The 24,309-nt window shown below is 36.8% G+C and overlaps 1 protein-coding gene across 2 annotated transcripts in view; it reads right to left on the bottom strand.

Annotated features, from left to right (window-relative positions):
• The window catches only part of Slc35f1 (solute carrier family 35 member F1), a 527,643-nt gene that overhangs the window by 137,042 nt on the left and 366,292 nt on the right, over positions 1-24,309 (bottom strand). For both annotated transcript variants that reach the window (XM_047559604.1, XM_047559603.1), the window contains exon 7: positions 22,519-22,673. In XM_047559604.1, coding sequence (XP_047415560.1) covers positions 22,519-22,673 — 155 coding nt within the window. The remainder of the gene's footprint in view (positions 1-22,518; positions 22,674-24,309) is intronic.

Below are 24,309 nucleotides of genomic sequence, written 5' to 3' on the forward strand. Positions count from 1 at the left end.
AATTCATCGTAAAGGAGGTGACTTGGAAGGCTGATAATAAGCCTGTACAAACTCTTTAACTTCCAACTAGGAGTTAAACCTAGCTTTTAGACAGCTGGCATATCAATATGGTCGCTATTTAATTAATGCGGCATTTGGCACATCATTAAGGACAGACAAAATTTTCATTTTATTTTTGGCATTAAACATCTAAGTTGAATTTTAATAAACTAATGACTTCAATGGGCTTAAACCTAAACAAGTAGAATGATCACAGGGTTTGAAAGTCATTTTTCCAAGTACATTTATAAATAGATCAACTATGATATGTGAGGAAGAGGGCAATTTTTCAAGGGCAGTTTTCTTTTTCTTGCTTGATTAAAAAGAGCAGTGGTCAGCAGAGGAGAACATGGGCATTCCTCAGAGGGGCATAAAGTGAACTGTGAAGAGAAATTCGTTTAAGCTCAACTTTTATTGAATGTCTATACCAGCTACTTGGTATGGTGGGCTTGGATTTTACCTTCTTTCGTGGCAAGTGCACCTTAAAGGAGACCCTTTATGGTATATGCTTCTGTGAACTATAGGTTCTTGATGTGGGACTTGGGTCATTTTTTGCTAAATAACTGCTTGTACATAATAATGAGAATTAATTGTTGATTTTATGGATAATAAGAACTCAAGGCTTAGCTCTTACAAATAGGCATATGACAGTTTCTTTATCTAAAAAAAAAAAGATTTAGTGGAAAAAAATAAACTAACTCACGAGAGGCAGAAGAAAGATTGGGAAAGAGTAGTCAGTGAGTTTTTTTTAGGAAAGGGGGAAAGGGGAACCAGAGGGGGGTAAAGCTCCTGGAGTTATCTGAAGAAAAAGTACAGATCTAGATCTAATTTGAAGAGTCAAGGAAACTCAAGAGATAATACAGTGGGAAGGAGGGTCACATTAGAAAGCTAAAAGATAGAGGTAAAGAAAATTTCTAAATAGTTAGGAAGAAAGAGGACTGCAGAATTGGATAAACAAAAAATGATAATTTTGTCTAAGTTAAATCAGTATGTATTCTGTCTTCTGCTTTTCTCTTTTTAACACACATACACTGTGTGCCTCTACAACTAAACTGATGTGATCTACCTTCTGAATTTGCATTTCTATAATGAACACATGTTTTTCTGGAGAGAAGGTGAGTAGCCTTATGGAACACTATCATTGTTGGCATCTCACGCACCAGAGATGAATGAAGGGCAATGCTTTCCAGCTCCCAGCTGTTTCCAAGTCTATCTATGGATGATTAGGGGAAGGGAAGACCAAGCATCTCACACCATGGCTCAAGGACAATATGATCATTAAAATTCTAAAAACATGTTGCCTTTTGGGGCAAATAGATCTGAGTCTGCCATTGGAAAAAGCATATCATTTAGGAAATGCAATAATGCTAACAGTTGGAACTTGTTCCTGAACTGGCAGCACAGAAATAACATTAAGGATATTTCTAGATGTTATTAGAAATTTCTAAGCATTATTTTAAGTGCTATGGTTTGGAAATGAAATGTACCCCAAAGGCTCATGTGTGAAGAGCATGGTCCTCCAATGCAGCAGTTTGGGAAGGTGATTGGGTTACAGTTTCTAATCTCATCAGTGGGCTAATCTATGATGGATTCATAATTTGGTGGGTTTACTGGAGACTTTAGGAGGTGGGTCTAGTTGGAGGAAGCAGGTTACCAGGGTGTGCACTGGAAAGGTATATCTCGTCCCTGGCCCTTGCCTCTCTTTCTCTACCCCTCCTCCAACCCTCTTCTCCTCCCCAGCCTCCAAGAGGTGGGAAGCTTTGCTCCACCACACCTTCCCTGACATGAAGTTCACCTCACCACAGGTTGATAGCTATGGCACCAATAGACTACGGACTAAACCCTCTGAAACCATGAGCCAAAATAAATCTTTTCTCCTTTAAATTGTTTTATTCAGGTATTTTGTCCCAGAGGAAAAAAGCTCACTAATATAAGTGGCTTTTAATGCTAAAGTATTTCACATATATGATGAATGTGTAGCCATGATACATATTTGTTAGTTATCATTCAATGTAAACTTTAAAAAAATGCCTGGGGATATAGCTCAGTGCTAGAGCACTTGCCTAGCACACATGAGGCCCTGAATTCAATTCTCAGTACTGCAAAATAAAGAAATAAATTAAATTTTAAAAAGATATCAATATAATTAAATCCTCCCCCACACCCATTTTCTCCCAGTATTGGGGATTGAACCACTGAGCACATTCCTTGTCCTTTTTATTTAATATTCCTATTTTAAAATTTTGAGATAGGGTCTTACTAGTTTGCCCAGGCAGGCTTCAAACTTGCAATTCTCTTGCCTCCGTCTTCCAGGTTACTGGTATTATAGGTATGTGCCATCATGTCTGGCACCTTCCCACATATTTAACTCCAACAGAAAACATCTAAATGAGGGTAAAGTCTGGGAATCTGAAAACTTAACAGATACTTCAGAAATCAATGCAACCATGGGTAAGCAGAGCAATAAATGGCAGTGACAGGTTATTTTCAAGTTTATGCAGCCTCATCTGGTAAATGTGGGCTCAAGAGCTACTGGGAAGAAATTCCATGTAGGGAAATTTATCTCATAACTTTAACTGGCAATTGTGACTGGGAAAAAACAGACTTTTAATTAAGTTTGTAAAAACTCTCCTGAACATTCTTTGCAATATAAAAACAAAATGTTCCTTCTTGTCCGCCCTTATTTGGCTTCAGGAAAGTGTGTAATATAAGTTGCACATATAAAGATAAATCAACTGGCACATCTATCAGTGATTTTTAGGTCAAGAAACAATGTATAAGCCCAATTCTGTTTGATATGGAAACAGATTGCCAGTTTGGAAGTTCTGGGTACCAGAGTGATACAAAGACCCATTAGTGACTAAATCAAGTAAAATGCCAATTCAAAGAGTGAATCAAATCACACGTGGTGATTCACACTTTTACAAGCTACTTGCAAGTTCAAGTCTAGCCTCCGCAACTTAGCAAGACCGTCTCAAAATAAAAAAAAATAAAAATAAAAAGAATTGGGGATGTAGCTCAATGGTAAAGCACCCCTGGGTTAAAAAAAAAAAATGAGTGAATCATAAATTAAATGTGCAGCTGCTCTAGTGAAGAGTAACTAAAAGGGGAGTCCTTGGTATGTTCAGTCCCCACTTTATATGTGGATCTTAGGGGGAGACCCTTTGGCAGGCATCTTGGAAGGGTAGTAAGCCAATCTGCTGAATGTCCTGGGGTGGGAAGGAGAAGACAGTTCAGTAATGACAACATATCTCCCACAGCCCTGTACTTCTTAGAGGGTTGAGGACCACACCTTGCATCCATCCAGGAAAGCAAGAGTTACAAGAGGCTGTTGGTCAGTGCTGGGCATGCTGTAGGCTGTGGCCTGGTTAGGATCCTGTGACAAAAGGCTCTGCTTGGGCCTGATCTGTTGCTGCTGGGTCAATGCCAGTTGCTATTCAGCCACAGAAACTAGACAGACCTGGCTCCACAGAAAAACCAACACAAACAAGTTGATGCTGGATCTTCTAATTTTGGCTCTGCATTAAACTAACAAGACCATTTTTATTATTATTAAGTATATGAAAAATATGAAAGTTTGACTTCTGGGTTTACTAAACTGGTAATAAATGACCTTGGGAGACATAAGCTTTTTCAAATACTTTCCAACTCCCCATTATTATCCTACATGTGCCTCTCCTATTCTATTTCTCCTCTTCTTTTTCTTGTTTCTTTTTGTTAGTCAAAAAAAAAAAAAAAAAACCTACATCTTTCTGGTTAAACATATTTATTTCTTCTAGATCATACTATGGAAAATACCAAATGTGGGCATGCCACACAATCTACTGACGAACACTGAAATCAGACTAAGAATACTGGTTCCCTACAGCCTGTTCTTTCTCTAGGGAATTCCAATCCCAAATTCATGATAATATAATCAAGCCAGGAAATTAAAAAAACCTTAGAATTCATTCAAGTGCCTTAGAATGCCAAATGGTTTCTCTATCTATATCAGAAAAACAAAAGCATTGTTAAGATTTAATACTTGAAAAAAATTATCCCTTGAGCACTGAGTTGTTAAAAAGAAGGGAAACAGCAACTAAGTTCCCTGCCTGTCTGTGTGCTTGACATTGTCACCCAGGCCAAGGATGTGCCCTGACCACAATCCCAGTTTTGTTTAAGGGGCCTTATGTTTGGTTTGCAAAAACCAAATTATTTGGCAGTGTAATTTGTGTAGCCAATCACATCTTAGGCTGATAAAGATTCTTTTGCAGACAAATATCTTCTCTTGTGGGTAATTTCACACATGAGTACAGCAATAGAGAGCTAAAACTGGATTCTGCCATTATCTCTTATATGAAAAACACATTTTTACTTGGTTTGATGAATTGATAGAGATTCTCTTTCATGCAGATTTCTATTTTCTATAGTCCAGTAGGAAAAAAACAAAACAAAACAAAACACCCATAATAGCCAGGTCAACAGTAGAACAGAAGGGGCTTCCTCTGTGGGAGAGTTTAATTATAGGCTCAATTACAACCAAGGGTATTCAATGGCTCATTTATGTCACCTTCCCATGCATTGTTCTTATTATCACTACGTAGTCCAGAAGGGATTACATTTGTTTAGGAGACACACTGAGCAGTAGCCTTTGCTCTATTTGGATTCTTGTATCACAAAGCATCTATTTTCCTCAACGAAAAGAAGCACATGGGGCTCTAGTGTTTTTGCAGGAGACTAGATGTTAAAACCAAAGAAGGCTACTTAGCTTGTAGAAGTGGTAGTATTGCAGCTCAGCATACCCCAAAGATCACCTATCCCCAGACAATGGAATCAAGGGATGGAAGTGGAAGTGCTACTACTCACTATTTGCCCTGGTGATCCACTAGCAAAAGTTCTAGTGTCAAAGGGATGCATGCTTTCCTTGAGGAACAGAACAATGACTCCACTGAATTGGAAGTTAAGACTGTCATCTGGTCACTTTTGGCTGCTCATGCTTCTGAAATCGGCAGGCAAAGAAAGGAGTTAACAGTGTGTGTCATCCTTAAAGAAAAGGAGGACGATAAAACTTCATGTCTCTGAATACTTCTTTCTGTTCCCAAAAAGCTAGCCAAGTTAAGGGAACAATAAGAGTGAGTATGGGCCAGAATGTCCAGATACATATTATCTTGAAGGATACTGGCTTTCTCTTGTTTATGCTGGGAACTTGGGTAAATTAGTGTCATCTGTAGAGAGCTGCTTTCTTGCATGCACGTCAAGTTCCTCGAGGTGCCAGTCATACAATGGGACAAAGCAAGCTAAGCTGATGGTGCTTTTGTAAACTAACCTACAAAACATGCTTCCCTGCAGTAACTGGTGAGGATCAGAGTACTGTGGAGAGGGAGGTGCTTGTTCAGGCAACCACTCCTGGATAGAGCATTGAGAGGGATGGGAGGCACTATTTTCTGGTAAAATACGGGAGGTACTATGTGAAACAAGAGGTAAACCTGGTCAACCCATTGCTACTGGACCTTCAGGCAAAGTACCTGTCCAATCCATTTTCACTGGCCCCCAGAAGAATTTCTGAACAAACATTATATCTCATATCCCATCTCTGGTTGTGTTCTTTGGTCTTCCCACAACTTGCCCCACTGCCCTAGAACAACTGGGCTGTGTGCATTACACAGTGCTGAATGGGTGATTAATCCTGACTACCAGTAGAAAAACTGGACTATTAATTTACTAAGGAGGTGAGAAAATGTATATCTGGAATACAGGAGATCCCTTAGGGGGTCTCTTAGTATTACTATGTTCTGAGATTAAAGTTAATGAAAAACTACAAGAACCCCATATAGGAAGGATTACTAATGACTCAAACCTTTAAGGATTGCATTTTTGAGTAACTTCATGATGTAAAGATCCATGACCAAAAGACAACTGCTGGCAGCAACAGAAGATGGAAGAGGAAAGGAATAGATTCTTGCCCAGCACAAGAGCCTTTAGATAGTACACACCTCTGCTGAAAATTAGCTTTGACCTAGTGAAACAGATTTCAGACTTCTGACCTCCAGAACTGTGAGAGAATAAGTATCAGTTATTTTTAGCCACCAAGGTGGCTAAAAGCCACAATAGGTGGTCAGCTATTCCAGTGGCCATATGAAACTAACAGACCCAGTAATTAGTTATTTGTTGAATAATCGAGTGTGATTGTGAGATGAGACCCTAAGTATCACCTAACCGCCAATTCATTCAATAATTACTACTGAGTTCCTACCATATGTCTCATGCTGAAGAAATGGTGATAAACAAAATAGATATAACCCTTGTTTCTAGTCTATGTGGAAAACAGACTAAAAGTAAATTGAAAGAATTAATCTGTAATACAGTTACATGCTATGAAGTAAGTAAACAGGTGACAGGATGATGTAATAGAGTTTCACAGAAGCTATGTAAGATGAGGCATTCGAAGACTAAAGGATCAGATGGAGTAGCCATGAGAGCATCAAGGGGAGGAGCATCCAGGTCAAGAGACATGTAGAGCAAAGACCCTGAGGAAGACAGGGCTTGACTAGCTCAAGGACAGTCAGTGTCACTGATGTCCAATACTTAATAACGACTCACAGTCACTGATGGGATTTAAATTAATCACCCTCTTCATAACTTATGAGGAAACTGTTATTTCCCCTCTTTTACAGAAGAGGACATGGAAGCATAGTATGGCGGATGTGGGAGCCATAGGCAGGGACAGTGTTTGAAGGTCAGCAAGGCCTGTATTTGTTACTCAAAATTCAATGAGAAAGAAGTATCAAAGGGTGTTTGGCAGAGGAGAATCTAATCTAACATGTGTTCTAAAAAGATTATTCTGGGGCTGGTGGAAGGTTAACTGTAGAAAAGAAGTGAAAGCAAAAAGATCAAGAGACAATGTAATGGCGTAAGGAAGAGGTGGTGGTTTGGATTAAGATGGTGGTGGTAGAGAGAAGAGAATCCATTCTGGAAGGTCAACACAATTTGCTGATAGAGGAAATGTAGGGGATAAAGAAGAAAAAAGCCAAGATTGAATCTTGATTACTGAAGCCAAATATTCTTACGGTATATGATTCTCCAGTAAACTTTCTCACAGAGCATTTATTCCCCTATTTCACATATCATCTCTTTTATCAGTGGTGATTTCCATTTATCTTTGATAGTACTAGTGTAAGTTGTCTTGTTCTAGGTATAATTCCTACCAATATTTATTCCATAAAGTTCTCCATCACTTCATTCAACTCCTTGCAGTCTGAGAAGCTTTCTGAGAATTGTATTCAGGAAAGCACAATGAATAACACTCTGGATTAGGTATAAAAATCTAGCTTAGCAAACACAGCTGCAGTCTACCTCTTAGAAAATATTTTCATATGTGCCATCTCATTTCCTTTTCCAAGAATCAATCTTTCAGAGGAGTACAGAGTACCATGGTGAATATCTTGATGATGAGGAAATGGGAGACGGGGGAGCTTAGCGATGCACTTAGGCTTTGATCCTGCGGTGACAGCTAACACGATGCCTGGAGACCTTGACACTCAGCTAAGCCTCTTCCCACTCTTCTAATGGCTTGATTAACTGTGTTACCAGGTTGTTAATAACTTCTCTTTCTTCCATTCCCTATACTCAAGCTTCTAAGGGCAATTCATATTTCTTTTCACATAAAGAATGGACTCAACTTCAATTCAACATATATTGGAACAACCTTAATATATTATTAATGAACTTGAGAGATATTCTTTCTTGAATAGAAAAGAACAAGAGAAAAAACCTTGACGATATGAAATATGTGTTCCCTCTCACCATATTGGAATTCTACATTTCCTTTGTTTTTATGTACCTGGTGGTAGCTTTCTGCGATAAACAGAAAAGAGAAATAAATGGATGAATAATTTATCTGTAAAGAATACTACGATATGGCAGTTGTAAAGAAAGAAAACGTGTTATGATTTTAACGGTTAGGTTTTTCCTAAATAAGAAGTTTGGTTCCTAATAAACAGCTGAAATACTCTCCTAAATATCCATCAAAATTCACTTTTAATTTCAGAATATCATGAGAAATTTTTGGTTATCACAATAAAATCTTACAATGGTATTACTATTAAATTTTCACAGTATTGTATAATCCTTAAAATCCATGCACTACCATAAAAAATGTGACATTCAATAACAATGGTAGTTTCTTTTCCCTTTCAAAAATTAAATTTTGAACCTATTCTAAAAATAAAATTATCTAATGTCTTAATAAATAACAGGAAACTTTGGGTTATGCTATATTAAAAAACACATTTTTCCCTCAAAATCTAGAGTTGTCCCCTATGCTTGATATCCAAGAATTAATATATCTATAATGATCTATAAGTTTCTCTATGTAAATTTTTTAGGAAGATGGGAAGAGCTCAAGATCACCATGCTTTAAAGAGATCCATAATTTAGGAGCTTCTTTACTGTCAAATTAGCCAGTGGGTCTTTCCTCTGGACAAGTCAACTTGAGATTGTGATTACTATTGCCTGATACTGTTTCTCTTGAGGTTTGCTGTATGTATGAAGCCAGTTTAGAATGTTCTCCCTGTCTCAAGGTGCCTTTGTTTCCCAGATAGCTCACTGTTCTTTGTAAGATATAGCTTTAATATTCCTTCTCTCTCACATCTTAGCTCAAGATTACTGATTTGCATGAATCCCCTACTCATTCTTTATATATAATTGAAACCCATAAACCATTAAAGCAAAGATATCTCACTGCATTGTTGAGTGTGCATGCTACGGAAATTATTAAAACAAGATAGACAGATATGGCCTTAGATACCACTAAGGACTGACAACTAGGGGAAAGTTTTCAAGGAAAGTTAAATTCTACATCAAGGGTCAGCAAACTACCAAATCTGGTAGCTGTCTGGTTTTGTAAATAAACTTTTATTGGGACCCAGCAATATCTGTGGTACAGCTGCATAGATGTGAAGTAATGACCTAGGCCTGAAAAGTCTAAAATATTTATAATCTAACCCTACACAGAAAAGTTTGCTGACCTTTGGTTCATATCCACACATACAGCTAGAGACATGTAGACAGTATGTGATGGTGATTCATTTAACAGTTATCCTGTGGATGACTTATGGGTAACACATCCAAATATTAGGTATGATTTAATTCTCTATATGAATTCCTTAGTAAATTCCCAACCTTTAATCTAAGTTCCTTTCTTCCATTCTTCCACACTCCCATTACACTGCATACAGTTACTGTGGCATTGAACAGACTTCTGAATCTCCATGTTCCCTTAGCAATCCATCAATTCAACCAGAGCATGAACCAAAACAGTGGTTTGCTATTATGAAATCTGAATCTTTTGTAGCTTTTTTCATACACTTGAGATGTAATGATTCATATTGATAAAAATCTTTATCACTACTTAAATGAGAATTCCTAGATAATGCTTGGACTGGAATATTAAAGATTAACTATCTCTTGCAAAAGTAATCTTTGATTCAATAAAAAACTACAGAAAACTTTCTGTACTAGGTTCTGTACAATGCACCAAGGATACAACAGAGAGGGAGCCATGCATGGTCTTATCTCAGAGCTTAGTACTTACTTCCTACACATAGTTTGTTCTTTCAATTAAAAATATAATTAATTTGAACACAAAGGAAACACCAATAGAGTCCTTAACCACTGAGACCTCCCAAGAGCAATTCCTACACAATAATGCCTGTTCCATGAAGCATCAAGAAGAAACTGGACATGAAACTGCTAACCAAAGTGTTCATTCAAGTTAAACTGAGTTACATTGCTGTATTTAAGGTCCCAAAGAATAGTTTATAATGTATTTATTTTTTAAATAAAACCATATCCTAAATACACTCAAATAAGATGGAAACCAGACTTATGATGACAGGTTGGTGCTTGGTTATCTGAGTAAAGAGTTTAGTTATTAAAAATAATGGGGAAGACAGAAACAAATCAATTATTTTTACATGTTTGCCAATTAAAATTGATAAGAAGCCTTTATAACTTTCTGATCAATGTTGAAATTTTATGTACTTTTTCAATGACAGAAGTCCCTATTTAGATTTCCTTTTTATTTGAGAGAATTGCTAGCTTTATTTTCAAAATGAAAATATCTTTATTGCTTTATGATTATAAAATAGTAAAAATTCATATAATGGTTCAGCAATATATAATTTATATAATACTTAGAAGTGTGAAGAACATGAAATATAGTCAAAATTCTATGCTTAATAACAGCATTATTTATAGAATGTTCACCATGTCAGATACTGCAGTAAATGATTTTCATGCACTAGTTCATTCACTCCTCACAATTTTTCTGATGATATGGAGACTATGATCCTGTTTTGCTAAAGAGGAAACTAAGGAAACTAAGGGAAGTAACTTTGACTCAAGGCCACATAATTGAATCATGTCTGAGATTCTTAAGCAGGGCCCCCTATATAGAATCAAGGGGTCTGAGAATCTGGATGAGAGACCTGGACCTATTCACTGACTTCTAACTGGAATTTAACATTTCTTTATTTATAAGTGTAACAATGAATAACAATGGTATTAGCCATACTTTAGACTTTTCACCAGCATAATGGTAATATGTTCATATCATGTTATAAATGCTGCAGATATCTCCAAATAGTGCTTATGCTCCTCAATGATTTAAAATGACAGCAGTTATTATATCTGTTTCTAGATCTTGCAATTTATATTTTATTATGTTATCACACTTTGAAATATTTTGGTGGCTTCAATATATTTGATTTGTAAACCCTTGTATTTTATTTAAGCCTTAATCAGACTGCTAAAAGGACCCATGGCACAAAACAAAATGAGGGCCTCCTTGGTAGGGAGAGGAACAGGATTTCACAATCAGGTTCAGGCTTGTGGCAACACTGTCATTCTGTCTGCCGATGGACTTGTATTTATTTTGATGAACGTCCTTGCAGATATGGACAAAACACAAGTTTGCTTAAACACTATATACGTAAGTGTGCATGCGAGTGTGCCAGTAAAAGAATTTCTGAGTAAACATGTCATAACAAAGCAGGACCATAGTTTCTCAGTGCTTAAAATCAAAGTCAGTCAAAATTTTTGGAAGCAACCAAACATGAAAAGGGGTAAAATTATATGCCACCGTATTTGACAAATGTAACCAAGAGAGAGCCCAGAAGATTCCAGCATGATTCCACACTGCTGTTAGCCCAGCATTCCTTACCAGAAGGCACTCACAGGGAAGAGGGTTGGTCCACTGTGAGACTCTCACACATCTTTCCAATTTGGAGAGGATTGTTTAGGCAAACTCGGGAAAAAGCCAAGGAAATAGGAATGCAAAGTCTTTCATTTCTTCCTCAGAATTTTGGGGAGGCAGGAGAACAATGGCACTTGCCATTATCTGGGGCCTATGGTGAACTGGGCAGCTGCTCAAGGCACAAAAAGGTCATAGCCCTGAGTGAGACAGGAAATAGACCAAGTTGACCTGTAAGTATAAAGACATCAGAGACATTCCCAAACAAACAAGAACAAACAACAAAGACAAAAAACACTCAGGAGAAAAACGCCTGCAAGGTCTTTTTTGAAAAAGCATAAATTCCCCAAACTCCTTGATAATAAAATCTAGTCACCAAAAAGAAAGGACTGAGTACCATACCCAATTTTAAAGACAAACAAAGATATCTCTAACATTTTGAGGAAAAGAACACACAAACCTTGAATATAGGAAAGTTATCCATTGAATACAAAGAAATATTTTTAAGGAAGCAATGCTCTGAATGCTTCCTGGTACACCCACTTCTAACCCAGTGGCTAATTTGCACTAATTATAAAGTTTCCTCATCTTCAAGACACTTAACTACCACTGGCTTCTCCATTTTAGAGAAAAAATCCCGTATAAGTGGACAAATATCACCGTGTGCAGGCTATACAGCCATATAAAGCAACTCCCCTTCCTGATAATACCAGTAGCGATGAAATCCAGCCTACTAAGAGATCAATCAAAACAAGAAATTAAGGGGAATGAAGGGAAGGGGGGATAGGAAAAAATAAAGACAGTGGAATGAATCCAAAATAATTTTCCTATGTACTTATATGAATACACCACAGTGAAGGCCACCATCGAGTACATCCATAAGGATGGGGTCCTAATTAGAATAATATATATTTCAAGGTTGAGCAATTATATCAAAAGAAATCTACTGTCATGTAGACTTAAAAAGAAACAACAGAAAAAAAAAAAAGAAATTCAGAAGAGAGGAGACTGGTGGAGTAGCAAATGTAAGAAAGTATGAAAAGTATGAAAATATGTCTTAAAAACCATATGGAAAAAAAAAAAAACCATATGGATTGTATTTACAGAAGTTGGAACTGATAATATAAAAACAATAATAAAAGTCGGGAAATGAGGGAGGGACAGCACTGATCAACTTTCATAAAAGGGAGTAAATCAAAACTCTTAATTTAAGTTAGAAAAAGTCTTCCATCCATGGTGGCCCCTTGAAATGTGTAACGTAGTACCACTCAATGTAGCCATTGTAGCACAAAAGCAGCTGTGGATAATGTTTAAATATATGGGCATGGTTACTCTTCAATAGAATTTTATTTACAAAAGTGGGACTGGCTCAGAAGTCATAGTTTTTAATCTCCACTTTAGAGGATCTCAGAGTCACAAGGAAGGAGCCTAGTTCCTGCCTGAATGGCTGCATAAAAGCAGCATTCCCTCACTGCTAGAAGTCAACAACATCAAAGCCCCAAAACAGGATGCACTGGTTACCTTGTAGGGGAAAGCCAAGTTCAAACATTGACTGCTCTATCAACTTGGTGTTCCATGCTTTTGGGCCCAGTGATGTCAGTTTCCACAATTCTCTACTTGGCAGTCATTAAAGTATCAAAAGACAGTCATGAGAGGCTAAGTATTAATTTTAAAATCCCCCATTTACAATTACATGTGGGTGTTATGAGCTTAAAATTCCTAGCCTTTTAAGATGAATTCTTACAAAAAAAAAAAATACAACAAGCTACTTATGAGAATATTTTTACAAATATGATATAAAGTACTACATTAATACTCATCGGATGTCACAGGTTGAGGCTGCCTTCCCTGGCTTTTAAAGTGCAGTTACATTGGTGAAATTTGCTCACTGCTGCAGAGGATCAACAGGCTGCTTGGCTCAAGATTCTGATCCATGTCTAATGAAAGATTCCATTCTTAATGAAAGTTTCCAGTCTCTGCAAACTCTCTGGCACCGGCACTCAGATATTAAGGATACTTGAAATTGCTGGTCTATTCAAGTTTCAGTGGTTTGAAATCTCATCTCTTGCATTAATCTGCCTGTTGATTTTTAGTGTTCCTGTTATATTTATTTATAAATAAAGAGGTAAGCACCAAAACAGTGACTGGGACATAACAGGTATAGAATAAATAAGTGCTGGATGATGTTTTAAATTGAATGCATAATAAATAATATATTATTATAATGACTTAGTGTCTGGAGTTATTAAACTTTATTTGCCAAATCTCTAGCAAAAACAACCAAATGGTAAGAGAAACTGGCACATGTGAAATATAATTATAGTGGCAGATTTTGAGGGGTTAGGGTGGATCATGGAGCTCTACACCTGTCTTCAGAGTATGTAACCTGGATTATTAGCATAGGCAGTCAATATTAAGACACCTTTCTAATTATTTTAACTCATAGCAATTATTCAAAAATCATTTTATAACTCATAGCAATTATTTAAAAAAATCGTCTAGTATAAGGATGAAAATAGAATATGCAGAATGTTTTTTAATATTCAAATAAAATTCTGCAGTAATCATATTACCCAGAATAGTTGAAGTAGCTTCTTGAACAAATCGTATAAAGCTCTCCCCTTTTGTATTCATGAATATTTGGATGGTAAAAACATTTTCCCAATGCAAGAATTGGAGTTTTATGAAGCCCTTACCTTCCTATTACTCTTCAAACAGGGTCACCTGTGGTTTCAGGCCTATAACTAATGGCCTAAGTAGAGTGTTTGAAGGGGACTGGAGAGAACTTACAATGTTCACTTTTTATATCAATTTCTAGTTTATTTTAGCAAAGTACAAAAATATCTTCTTATGAAATTACTTTAAACTTTAACTACTACAGCAATTCTGTGGCAATATTAAGCCTTGAAAAGGCAATGGCTAATGGTTGAAGTAAGCTAGCTTATCATTTAAATGTCAGGCAAAAAGGAATATTCTGCACATTCAATATTGGCTGCTATTTTTTTGAAGAATGCTTAGCACATGATGGCATATCATGAAATAATATATTGGAGTTTGGTTTAAAGAACCTTTTAATGTTTTGTATTTCTGGTTATAACCTAAAAATTTTATTTTACAAAAGAATGAGATCAAAGAATTCAGTTGAAAATGACTGATATAATATTATCTACATTTTTTATGCATGAGATGCCAGTTTTGCTTTTCAAATAGGGAATAAGTTAGTAGGAACTCAAACAAAATCAAGAGCAACATTTTGTTATAAAATAATTTTTCTTATTCATTTTTACTTTTGTTTTTACTATTTTCCTTTTATATTAGAGATTTATAGTTATACATAGTAGTTGGGTTCATCCTGACAAACTTGTACATGTATGGAAAGTGCTTTCAGTTCATGATCCACCCCTTTTCCCTCCTGTTCTCTCTCCCCTCTCCCATTCTCCTTCCTCTACTCTACTAATTTCCTCTTGCTCCTCTATTAATTTGTATTTTATTGGTTCTTTAAATTAATAGTCCAAAAATGGAAGGAGATAGGGATTACTAATCCCGAGTCATACGTTTTATGAGAGAAATGCAGTCCTGCTAGTCACTATGCATACATTTTCTAATTTAATCCTTTGAAAAAATCTCCATAAGGCCAATCTCATTTCCTTAAAGTCTGGAGCAGATACATAACTGGTTCAAAGAACAAAAAGAGTAAATATAAACTATAATTTAAACCTAGGCTCCTCTGAGTCAGAAGTCCATGTTCTCTTTGCTACATCATACTGTTTAGTTCATACTTCACACAATACACACCAAGGAGTCTTCCCACTCAATTTCTTCTCTCCCTACATGACTTAGTGATTTCCTTATTATAATCACATATTAGCAGGATACCAGAACTCCTTGAAAAATATGTTGGGAAATTCAGCAAACAGCACAGGGAGTCTGCAGGTGGAGAATGTGCTTTCATTGCCCAGATGTGGCTTCTGTACCTAATGTACAGAATGTGGCTAGCTGTACCTAATGTCCCCATTGACCTGATCTGAAGCCAGTGCACCATTGTTGTCTGGTGTAATTGTTAACTGTTTCCCTATAGTACTGGATTATACGGATGGGCCTAATGTAATCACAAGGCCATTAAGAGGGAAGCAGGAATGGCGGAGATAGATTTGGAGATGCCATACCACTGACTTTGAAGATGAAGCAAGGGGCCACAAGCCAAGTAATGTAGGTGGGCTTTAGAAGTTAGAAAGAGCACCCAAATGGAATGTTCCCTAAAACCTCCTAAAGCAACAAACTCTGCCAAACTCTGATTTTAGTTGAACAAGACTTCCAACTTCCATCTATAAGCTAGTAAACATATGGTAAATCATTAAACTCATGGTAACTTGTTATAGCAGCAATAGGAAACTAATACGCTTTCAATTTCAAAATTGGCTTGTTTGCACAATTTATATAGTTTATAACAGATCAAGATATCATCAAACTGAAAAGCTTCCATATCATCGCTTTCTGAGTTTGGCATTAGGGGGTCTCTGAGGTCCAGTATAGTTCATTTCTTGTACTCTTCATGGATCACTATAGATTTACTGTCCTGGATTCAATAATGTTGTCAGGTAATAAAGAACAGAAATATGCACCATATTTCAAAAGTCATAAAATTACAGATTACAAGCGCGCTATGCCATCCCAATTGTCTAGTGTAGAATTAGGTTATTTGCTCCCCAGAACAGGGGCTTTACTGTCTAGTTAGCACATAGGCAGAGATGCTGCACTGCACTGATGGGAGGGGGAAGGAATGGATTTTTTCCAAGAGTATAAAGTGAGAAAAAGCAAATAATCAATGTTGGGCAAGAGAGCTTCATTTAGTCATTTAGTTCTGCCTGGGTAAGCAACATCTGTGAGAAAATAGCCCTCCCCTCTCAACTTGCAGATATTTATAACCAGACCATAAGGTGGTTTAAAGACATCATGATTAAGTGAAAGAATAAACTATAACTGCAGGCTATAGTAAAACCAAATGAGATCTCAGAGGTCACTGGTCTAATCCCCATCACTGAAGCATGAGGACCTTCCACATTCTCTGTAAATATTCATGTCCTGTCTCCTCTAGTAATGGGAACTCCTGCTTCCAGAGACAGTCTATTCTACTTTTCGATGAATACTTAGTAACAGTGTTTCTTTATATTTAGCAATAATCTTCAACCTTCACCCTTAGGTTCAAGTTCCACTTGCTTGCAGCCATATAGTGCAGCCACATACTGCAGATCTGAACCAGGACTTACCCCTGGCTGCACACTGACATCACACAGAGAGCCTTTAAGCAGCAGATACTTGGGCTATACCAATCAGGGAGATTGGGACCCAAGCATCTGTATTTTTAAAACTCTGTAGTCACAGATGAAGATTACTGGCTTGAACCCTTTGTATAGTTAAGGAGCCTCATCTAAATTAAATCTTCTCTTCCTTAGGCTGTGACTTTCAACCATCCCTCAGACAACACAAAGCAAATGGCAGTTATTACTAGAAGCCTTGAGGAGGAGAAGCTGTAGGAAGTAACCAGAAAGATTTGGAAGCCCAAGGCAATGGTGGGATTTACCTGATTTCTTCTATGTTTATAAATTTATAATCCCAAATATAAACTGAATTGCACCAAAATTAAAAACTTCTGTGCTTTGAAGAATGTTAGCAAGAAATGAAACAAACAAACAAACAAACAAACAAACAAACAGAATGGGAGAAATGTTTGCAACCACATATCTGATAATATCTAGAGATTTATTATTCAGAACATGTAAAGAACTATTACAAGTCACTAATAAAAAGACAAGTAATGTTATTTAAAAATGGTCAAGAAATTTAGATGGTTTTTCCAAAGAAGACATATAAAAATATAACCAGGTTCTTCTCTCAATATCTTCTCCAAACAAAAATACATACAAAATCCATCACTATAGCCATTTTTGTATTTTGTGAAATTTTTGCTTTGACCATAAATCAAACCATAAATTTTTCATAATGATAAAAGTAACTTCCATAAAATTTATTTAAAAATTAATGTTCTAAATAAGCCTCTCTGGACATGGTGGGGAAACCTGGGGACATGCCCTTCTCCCAGCTCTGGCCCTCTGTCTGTGGAGCACAAGGGTAGCCCCAGAGGCAGGCAAACAGAACTCTGAGAGGAAACCCTGGATTTTACAATGTCTTTTTAATTGCAGATTCAATAATTGCCCTGAGGAGTCCTTTATAAATTCCTTAAGACAAAAAGTAAGTTTTTTTTTTTTTAAATCAGATGTAGATTGAATGAGTTTTTAGCTATTTCTTTGATTATATCAAGTGTAAATTAAATTAATATTTAGCATTTCTTTGCTTATATTAAGTACTGTTATTCAGAAAACAATTAGAAAACAACACAAGACAGTAAGCCATGTGATATCAATGATAGTGAAGGACACATTGGTTGTTATATCAACAGGGCTTTGCATATACTGCCTCTATGCAGTATGCAAAGAATTTTCAAATTATTTTAAATGGGATTCTCAAATTATTTAAAACATTTTTGCTTCAAATTAGAAATGATAAAAATAATTATATAAATTTATTTAAATAAAAAACATGGAAACATTAGATATGAGTAAAATTTCCTACAAGCTAATTCCCCAGATGATATTAGCCACTAGCCGAAAAGAGCATCTAAATTCCATAATTAGCTGTTTTAAACAGTAAATCTCAATATTTTATACTGTGTAGAGACATTTTTGATTGTCATTAGTGGGGGGATATTACCAACATCTAACACATTGAACCCAGGGGTGCAACTAAACATTTTATAATGTGAAAGACAGGTCCCTATAATAAGGAATCACCTGCTCTAAAATGGCAATAGTGCCATGGTTGAGAAACCCTTTATTAAACAAAGCATAAGCAGTACATGAAATAGTATATGGCCATTAAAAATATTCTTATAGATTAGTGATTCTCAACTCTGTGTATAAGATATGTGATGAATCACCAGAAGAGCTTTTAAAATGTCCCTCTTCCAATAATCAGGGTTAGACTCTTTATAATAGGATCTAGGCACAGCTGTGTTTTATATTCTTTCTTGGTGATAGCAACATATGGCCAGATGTGAGAGCTACTAATTTAGAACCACATTATATAAAGACATTAAATAGTATGGAAAAAATATATTTTAAATTTAATTAAAGCATGTGACAAAACCATGTGCAGTGAAATTTAATTTCTATTAAAATATCTATGGAGCTGGGATTGTAGCTCAGTGCTAGAGTACTTGCCTTGCACATGTGAGGCACTGGGTTCAATCCTCAGCACCACAAAAAAAAAAAAAAAAAGTAAATAAAGAATCGTGTACATCTACAAATAAAAAAAATTTTAAAAATTTATTAACTGCAAAATATATGTACACTGTAAATATATGCATGCATTATAAAATGGTACCAATATGTAAGAGCACTTATTTGTATATTCTTTCTCATAAATAGTACATATTTATTTACTTGCAATAATAGTTAATAAATCACTCTGTAAAATAGTTTGGCAGTTTCTTCTAAAATTAAACATACCATAACCATACAACCCTGAAATTATACTCTTGGGCATTTATCCCAGAGAAACAAAAACTTAGGTTTACACAAAAATCTGTACATGAATGTTCCTAGAAGCTTTATTTTTAACAACCCTAAATGGGGACAATTCAGATGGCTTTTACCAGGTGGGTGGTTTAATACACTGTGGTATATCCATACCCTGGAGTACGTATGTTCATCAATAAAAATGATCAACAACTGAATTATGCTGAGTGAAAAAAGTCAATCCCAAAAGTCAACAAACGTATAATTTGCAATTTACATAACATTCCTGAAATGACAAATTTATACAAATTGAGAACAAATAAGTGGTTTCAATGGGATGGGGTGGGTGAAAGGGACATAGGTGAGATTATAAAAAGGCAACATGAGCAATCCCTGTGGCGATGGGAATTTCTGAATGTTGACTCCATCAATGTTAATATCCTAATATTATACTATAGTTTTGCAAGACATTACCAATGGAGAAAAACAGGTAAAGGGTTATGGAATTTCTCTGTATTATTTCTTAAAATTGTATGTGAATCTATAATTACTTTGTGTTAGTTAGCTTTCCATTGCGGTGACCAAAGCACCTGACAAAAATAACTTAGAAAAGAAAATTTTATTTTGGGCTCACAGCCTTAGAGGTTCAGTCTGTGGTTGGCCAACTCCACTGCTCTGGGACCATGAAGAGGTAGACTGTGTTGAGGAAGGCCATGGCAAAAGAAAGCTGCTAATCTCAAGGCAGCCAAAAAGCAGAGAGAGAAAGGAACCAGGGAAAAATATACTCTCTAAGGTCATGCCCTCAGTCACCTACTTCCTCCAGCCACACCCCACCTGCTTACAGTTACCATCTAGTAATCCATTCAAATCATGAATTCATCAAATGGAATAATTCACTGATTGTGAATTACCACTTCCATAAACTAATCATTCACATCTAAACACGTCTGCCTTGCCTAACGTGTTCTTTTGGGTCACCTCACATTCAGACCATAACATCTTGGTCAGTTTAATATTTTTTTAAGACTAGGAATCAATCTTAACTAGAATAAAAACCACCTACTGTGTTGGAATAAGCTCTACCTTAAGGAAATACGTTTCAACTAGTGACAACATATAGTTTATATGTGGGTTACATGGTTTCCTCATCAGCAAAGCAAAGCATATGGGTGATAACATACAAAGGTAACATACAAACAATGGAAGGAGAGGATGGTTGTGGAGAATTAGAATTTACCTGATACATCAGCCTTCTCAGTTCCTGATATTTGCAAATGTGAGGAACCCCAGGTCTAAGCTAAAGTTAGTGAAAGTATAAGAAGTGCCAGATACAAGCAGGAATGGGCACCACTCAAGTGCTCCCCATTCTCTTCAAAATAGTGACTTTCATATTCAGAAAGCACTAGACTCACAGGAGAGCCTGTTAAGGCAAACATTCCCAGACATGTCCCCAGATACTAATTCTGTGGCTCTGGGGTGAGGCCCATAAATCTGCATTTTTAAACAGGTTTCTGGGGTGAAACCAGAGTTTTAAGAATACTGCTCTAAGGGATGCTGAAAACTGGACTGGGTCTGGTCTGCCCAGAAGTGACCATAGTCCTCAATTAGAACAATGGATTTTAGTCATATTTCCTAAAGGGAGATTAAAGGAGTTATTCTAGTTAGGGAATTTATAAAGTTAATTATAGGGTTAATTGCTCAGAACTGAACTCACATTGAGGAATGGTCTAATGTGGGTGCTTAACTGCAGAGAAGAGAAAAAAAAAAATGGCCCTTTTGCTATAGTAAGACCATGGCCAGTTGGTGGTCCCTAGGGCTCCGGAAAATAGGATTTTGAAGCAAACTGGTTCTCCCAGCACTGTGGTCAGCAGCAGCATGAGAGGAACATATCATGACCTTCTTTTTACCCTAATGAATCTTTGGGTGAGCTTGGAACATAGAAATTAAGCTATTTAGACAAATTATAAATAACAAATATTTTCCAGGCCTAGGTTGTTTCTCTTAGCTGTCATTTTTTGCCTCTGTACTGGGCCAAAGGCTCCATATAAAACAGAAACTCAGGGGAAATGGGAAGATGTTGGTTAAAGGATACAAACTTTCAGTTATGAGATGAATAAGTTCTGCAGATCTAATGTCCAACATGATTGTAGTTAATGATAATGTATTATACACCTGCAAATTGTTAAGAAAGTAGATCTTAAATATTCTTACCACACACAGAGAAAAAAACAAAACTGTGGTGATGGATATGTTAATTAGCTTGATTGTGTCAAACATTTTACAATGTACATGCATATCATGCATATCAAAATATGTACATTTTACATACTGTGTATGTATACATATTTGTGTATGTATGCATATGTGTGTGTGTGTGTGTGTATGTATAGATACATACATATACACACACATACACACAGTTTTTGTCAAAGATGTCCCATTAAAATTGGGAAAAAGTAGGAACTCAAAAACTTATTCCAGCCCACTACATGGCCACTTTCTCACTCTGTTGTCTTCCAGATCTGTTTTCTTGTCCTTCCAGGCACTAGTCTTATCTGTTCCATTTTCAGTTGGTTTCTGGGCTAGGACATTTGTTACTCTTGATGACAATTCTGATTATTCAATTTAGTTGATTTGCCTCTTGTCATCTCAGTATTACTCTTTTCAGCCCATCATTATTCTAAGAGATCCCAAACTCATCTTCACCTGATTGAAGGTGTTCTGCCCACCAAGGTGCTCCATCAGCTGGCCATGTTTGTGTGCTGGTGATATTAACTATAATATTGCTGATGAAGCACATGGCTACCAGTGACCAGGTACGGTCTCTCTTCCTTTTGCCTATTCTACTTTGGTCTTATGTACTTGGACATTCCATACTTGGCCTATTTCACTGTGTATTTTCATAGGACTAGTGAAGGGATGGCAAGTGGGTCTCTTCTCACATACCAACTCTAAGCTATTGTTAATGGATGGAACAAGTGCAGTTGTAAAGAACAGCACTTGAACTTGGTGTGTCATTATCAACTAGTCATGTCTGCCTTGGGTAAAGATGTGTGTAGAGTCTTGCATTCTAAGAGGGGACCATGTTTTGACAGGATAGTTTCTTCCTTTCTTCAGGGCTGATATATTAACTGCAAATGCCTCACAATATCTCTTTGCATTCCTTTACTCAAACCCCAATCTTTCAGAAAAGAAACTATTTCTAGTGCATTAGCATTTTCCATTCATATTTGCTATAAAAATATCTGCAAAGTAGAAACTGCAAGAATTGTGTTTTTCTTCAAAGAGAACATAATCTGCCAATGCCTTTGGCAGAATTCATTTTGTGCTTGTAGTTGGGAATTGGACAAATCTTTCTTGCTTCAGGTCAGAAATAAGTGTAGCTTCTGGGCTGAATGGTATAGGAAACACTGTTCCCCATTATTCAAAGGCTCTTCCTTCTCTGGCTGTTGCTTATCTTTTACCATCAATTGTAGTTAATAGTCTTGGGACAAAACTTGATCTCTGTCTTAGAGTAGAAATGTGAAAACTCAAATCATAGGAGATTGCATATAGAATTGCATTCCTATTCTCCACACAAAATCAATGTGTGCCATGTCTCAGTACTCTGACCTGTGTCTACAGACCTGTGTCTACAGAGTGTCATCTTCACAAAGGAACACTGACTCAACTTACCTTGTAGTGGAAGAGAAACAATCCACAGAACAGGCTGTACAAATCCGCTGTGAGCAGAGAGAGGTTGACCGAGGTGGCGCTGGTTTTCTTTATGACAACTGGCATAAAGCTGTAGAGACCAAACATGCAGGCACTGAAGCCAACATAGAGCAGTCCTGGTGGGGAGCAAAGAGAGGTAGTGTCAGTGCCTCCTCCTGGGCATCTTCAGCATCCCCACTGGGAGGACGAAGGGGAATCCTGCACACTGCCTATGGCTCATCAATTTCTTCTTCCATGTTAATTTTGCTTGCCCCTCTGAAAAATACTTAAGGGTAAAAACCTTTATCCTATATGTTTCAGGTCCTAAGTTTAGCAAAAGTGACATCAGATTTGAGCATGAAGTAAGCAAACTCAGTACAATAGCCCCCTCTAGTGTGGAGGACGTGCCCTTCACTCCAAGAGGAAGATGGAAATGCCTCTTCTCTACTTCAGTAAGGTAGATCTTGTGTGTATATTCTGTCACAGTAATATCAGAAGGTTTTTGATTCTCCATCAGAAGTTTTAATTCCCTAAAACTAGCTAATTTCCCTACACTTGGGTTTCATACTACTTATAATTCATTTTCCTTTTAACCAAGTTACTAAAAATGCAATAAATACTACATAACCTATGACTAATACATGAAAAGACATAAAATTAATTCAATATTCCTTGAAGAACTCTGTGATTAACAGACTATGAACAAATTCATCTTTAAGTCTCTAAAAATAATCAAGTTTGGATAGAATAGAGTCCACACAAATCAGAGTCTCTCTTATTTTTAATTTTTAAAGGGCACCATTGATTTGCATCATACCATGTCTGGGCTAAAAAGTTCCAGATTTCTACTCTTTCATCATATTACCTAGCGCACCCTGCGTGGATTCTGACTTGAGGGTTCTGATGTTTTATATTCACTCATTTACTCAAGCATTATTCACTGAGTACTTTCTATACCCTAGGCACTCTGCAATGGGCTAGAAGTACGATGAAATGCAAGATGGACCCGAAGCTTGAGTTGCTGTTTGGGCTCTGCAGGAGGATGTGGTGGTTAGGAAAGGTGGTTAGATAAGGCTGCTTTGTGGAGGTGGCATTTACCTTGAATGCTAATAGACTGAAAGCAGACTGTGGAAAGCAGGGGAAGAATAGTTTAGGCAGGGAGATCTTCACATGAAAGAACCTGAGAAGGGACTGAGAAGGGTATGAGTTTTTGAGGAACTGCCAGGGTCCAGAATGACTGAAATAAGAATCATAAGAAATGAGGTAGGAAAATTAGGAAGGGGATGTATTATACCAATCCTTGTGTCTTAGAAAGAAATTTATGTCTTATTCTAGGAAGCCGCCAAGCAGTTTGTAGCAGGCTTCTAAAGTAATCTGATCTTCATTTTTAGATTACCTCATCTATTCTGTACAGAAGGAATGAAAAAAGCCTGGGAGGATGGGAGGAGACCAGTGGAAAGTTTAGTATTCTAGCCCAGGCAAGAGAGGTGAGTGGCTTGCCTGGACTAGCTCACAATGGCAAGGGAGAAGAAGGGAGGGGGCTAGATCTGTGAAAACTCAACAAACAAATGCTGGAGATGGACTTAAGGTGGTAGTGAGGAAGGGAAGTTATCAAAGTTCTAGCAAATTTAGAAACTGGGTGAACTGTGATAGTATTTACTGAGATGGAAAGAACTAAGGGAGACCAGGTTTTCAGGGGAAATAAAAGTTCCATTTTGAATGTCAAGTTTTAGATACTTATGTATAATCCATGAAGATTTGTCTAGTAGGGAG

Source organism: Sciurus carolinensis, chromosome 7 (genome assembly GCF_902686445.1).
Source record: "Sciurus carolinensis chromosome 7, mSciCar1.2, whole genome shotgun sequence".
NCBI lineage: Eukaryota > Metazoa > Chordata > Mammalia > Rodentia > Sciuridae > Sciurus > Sciurus carolinensis.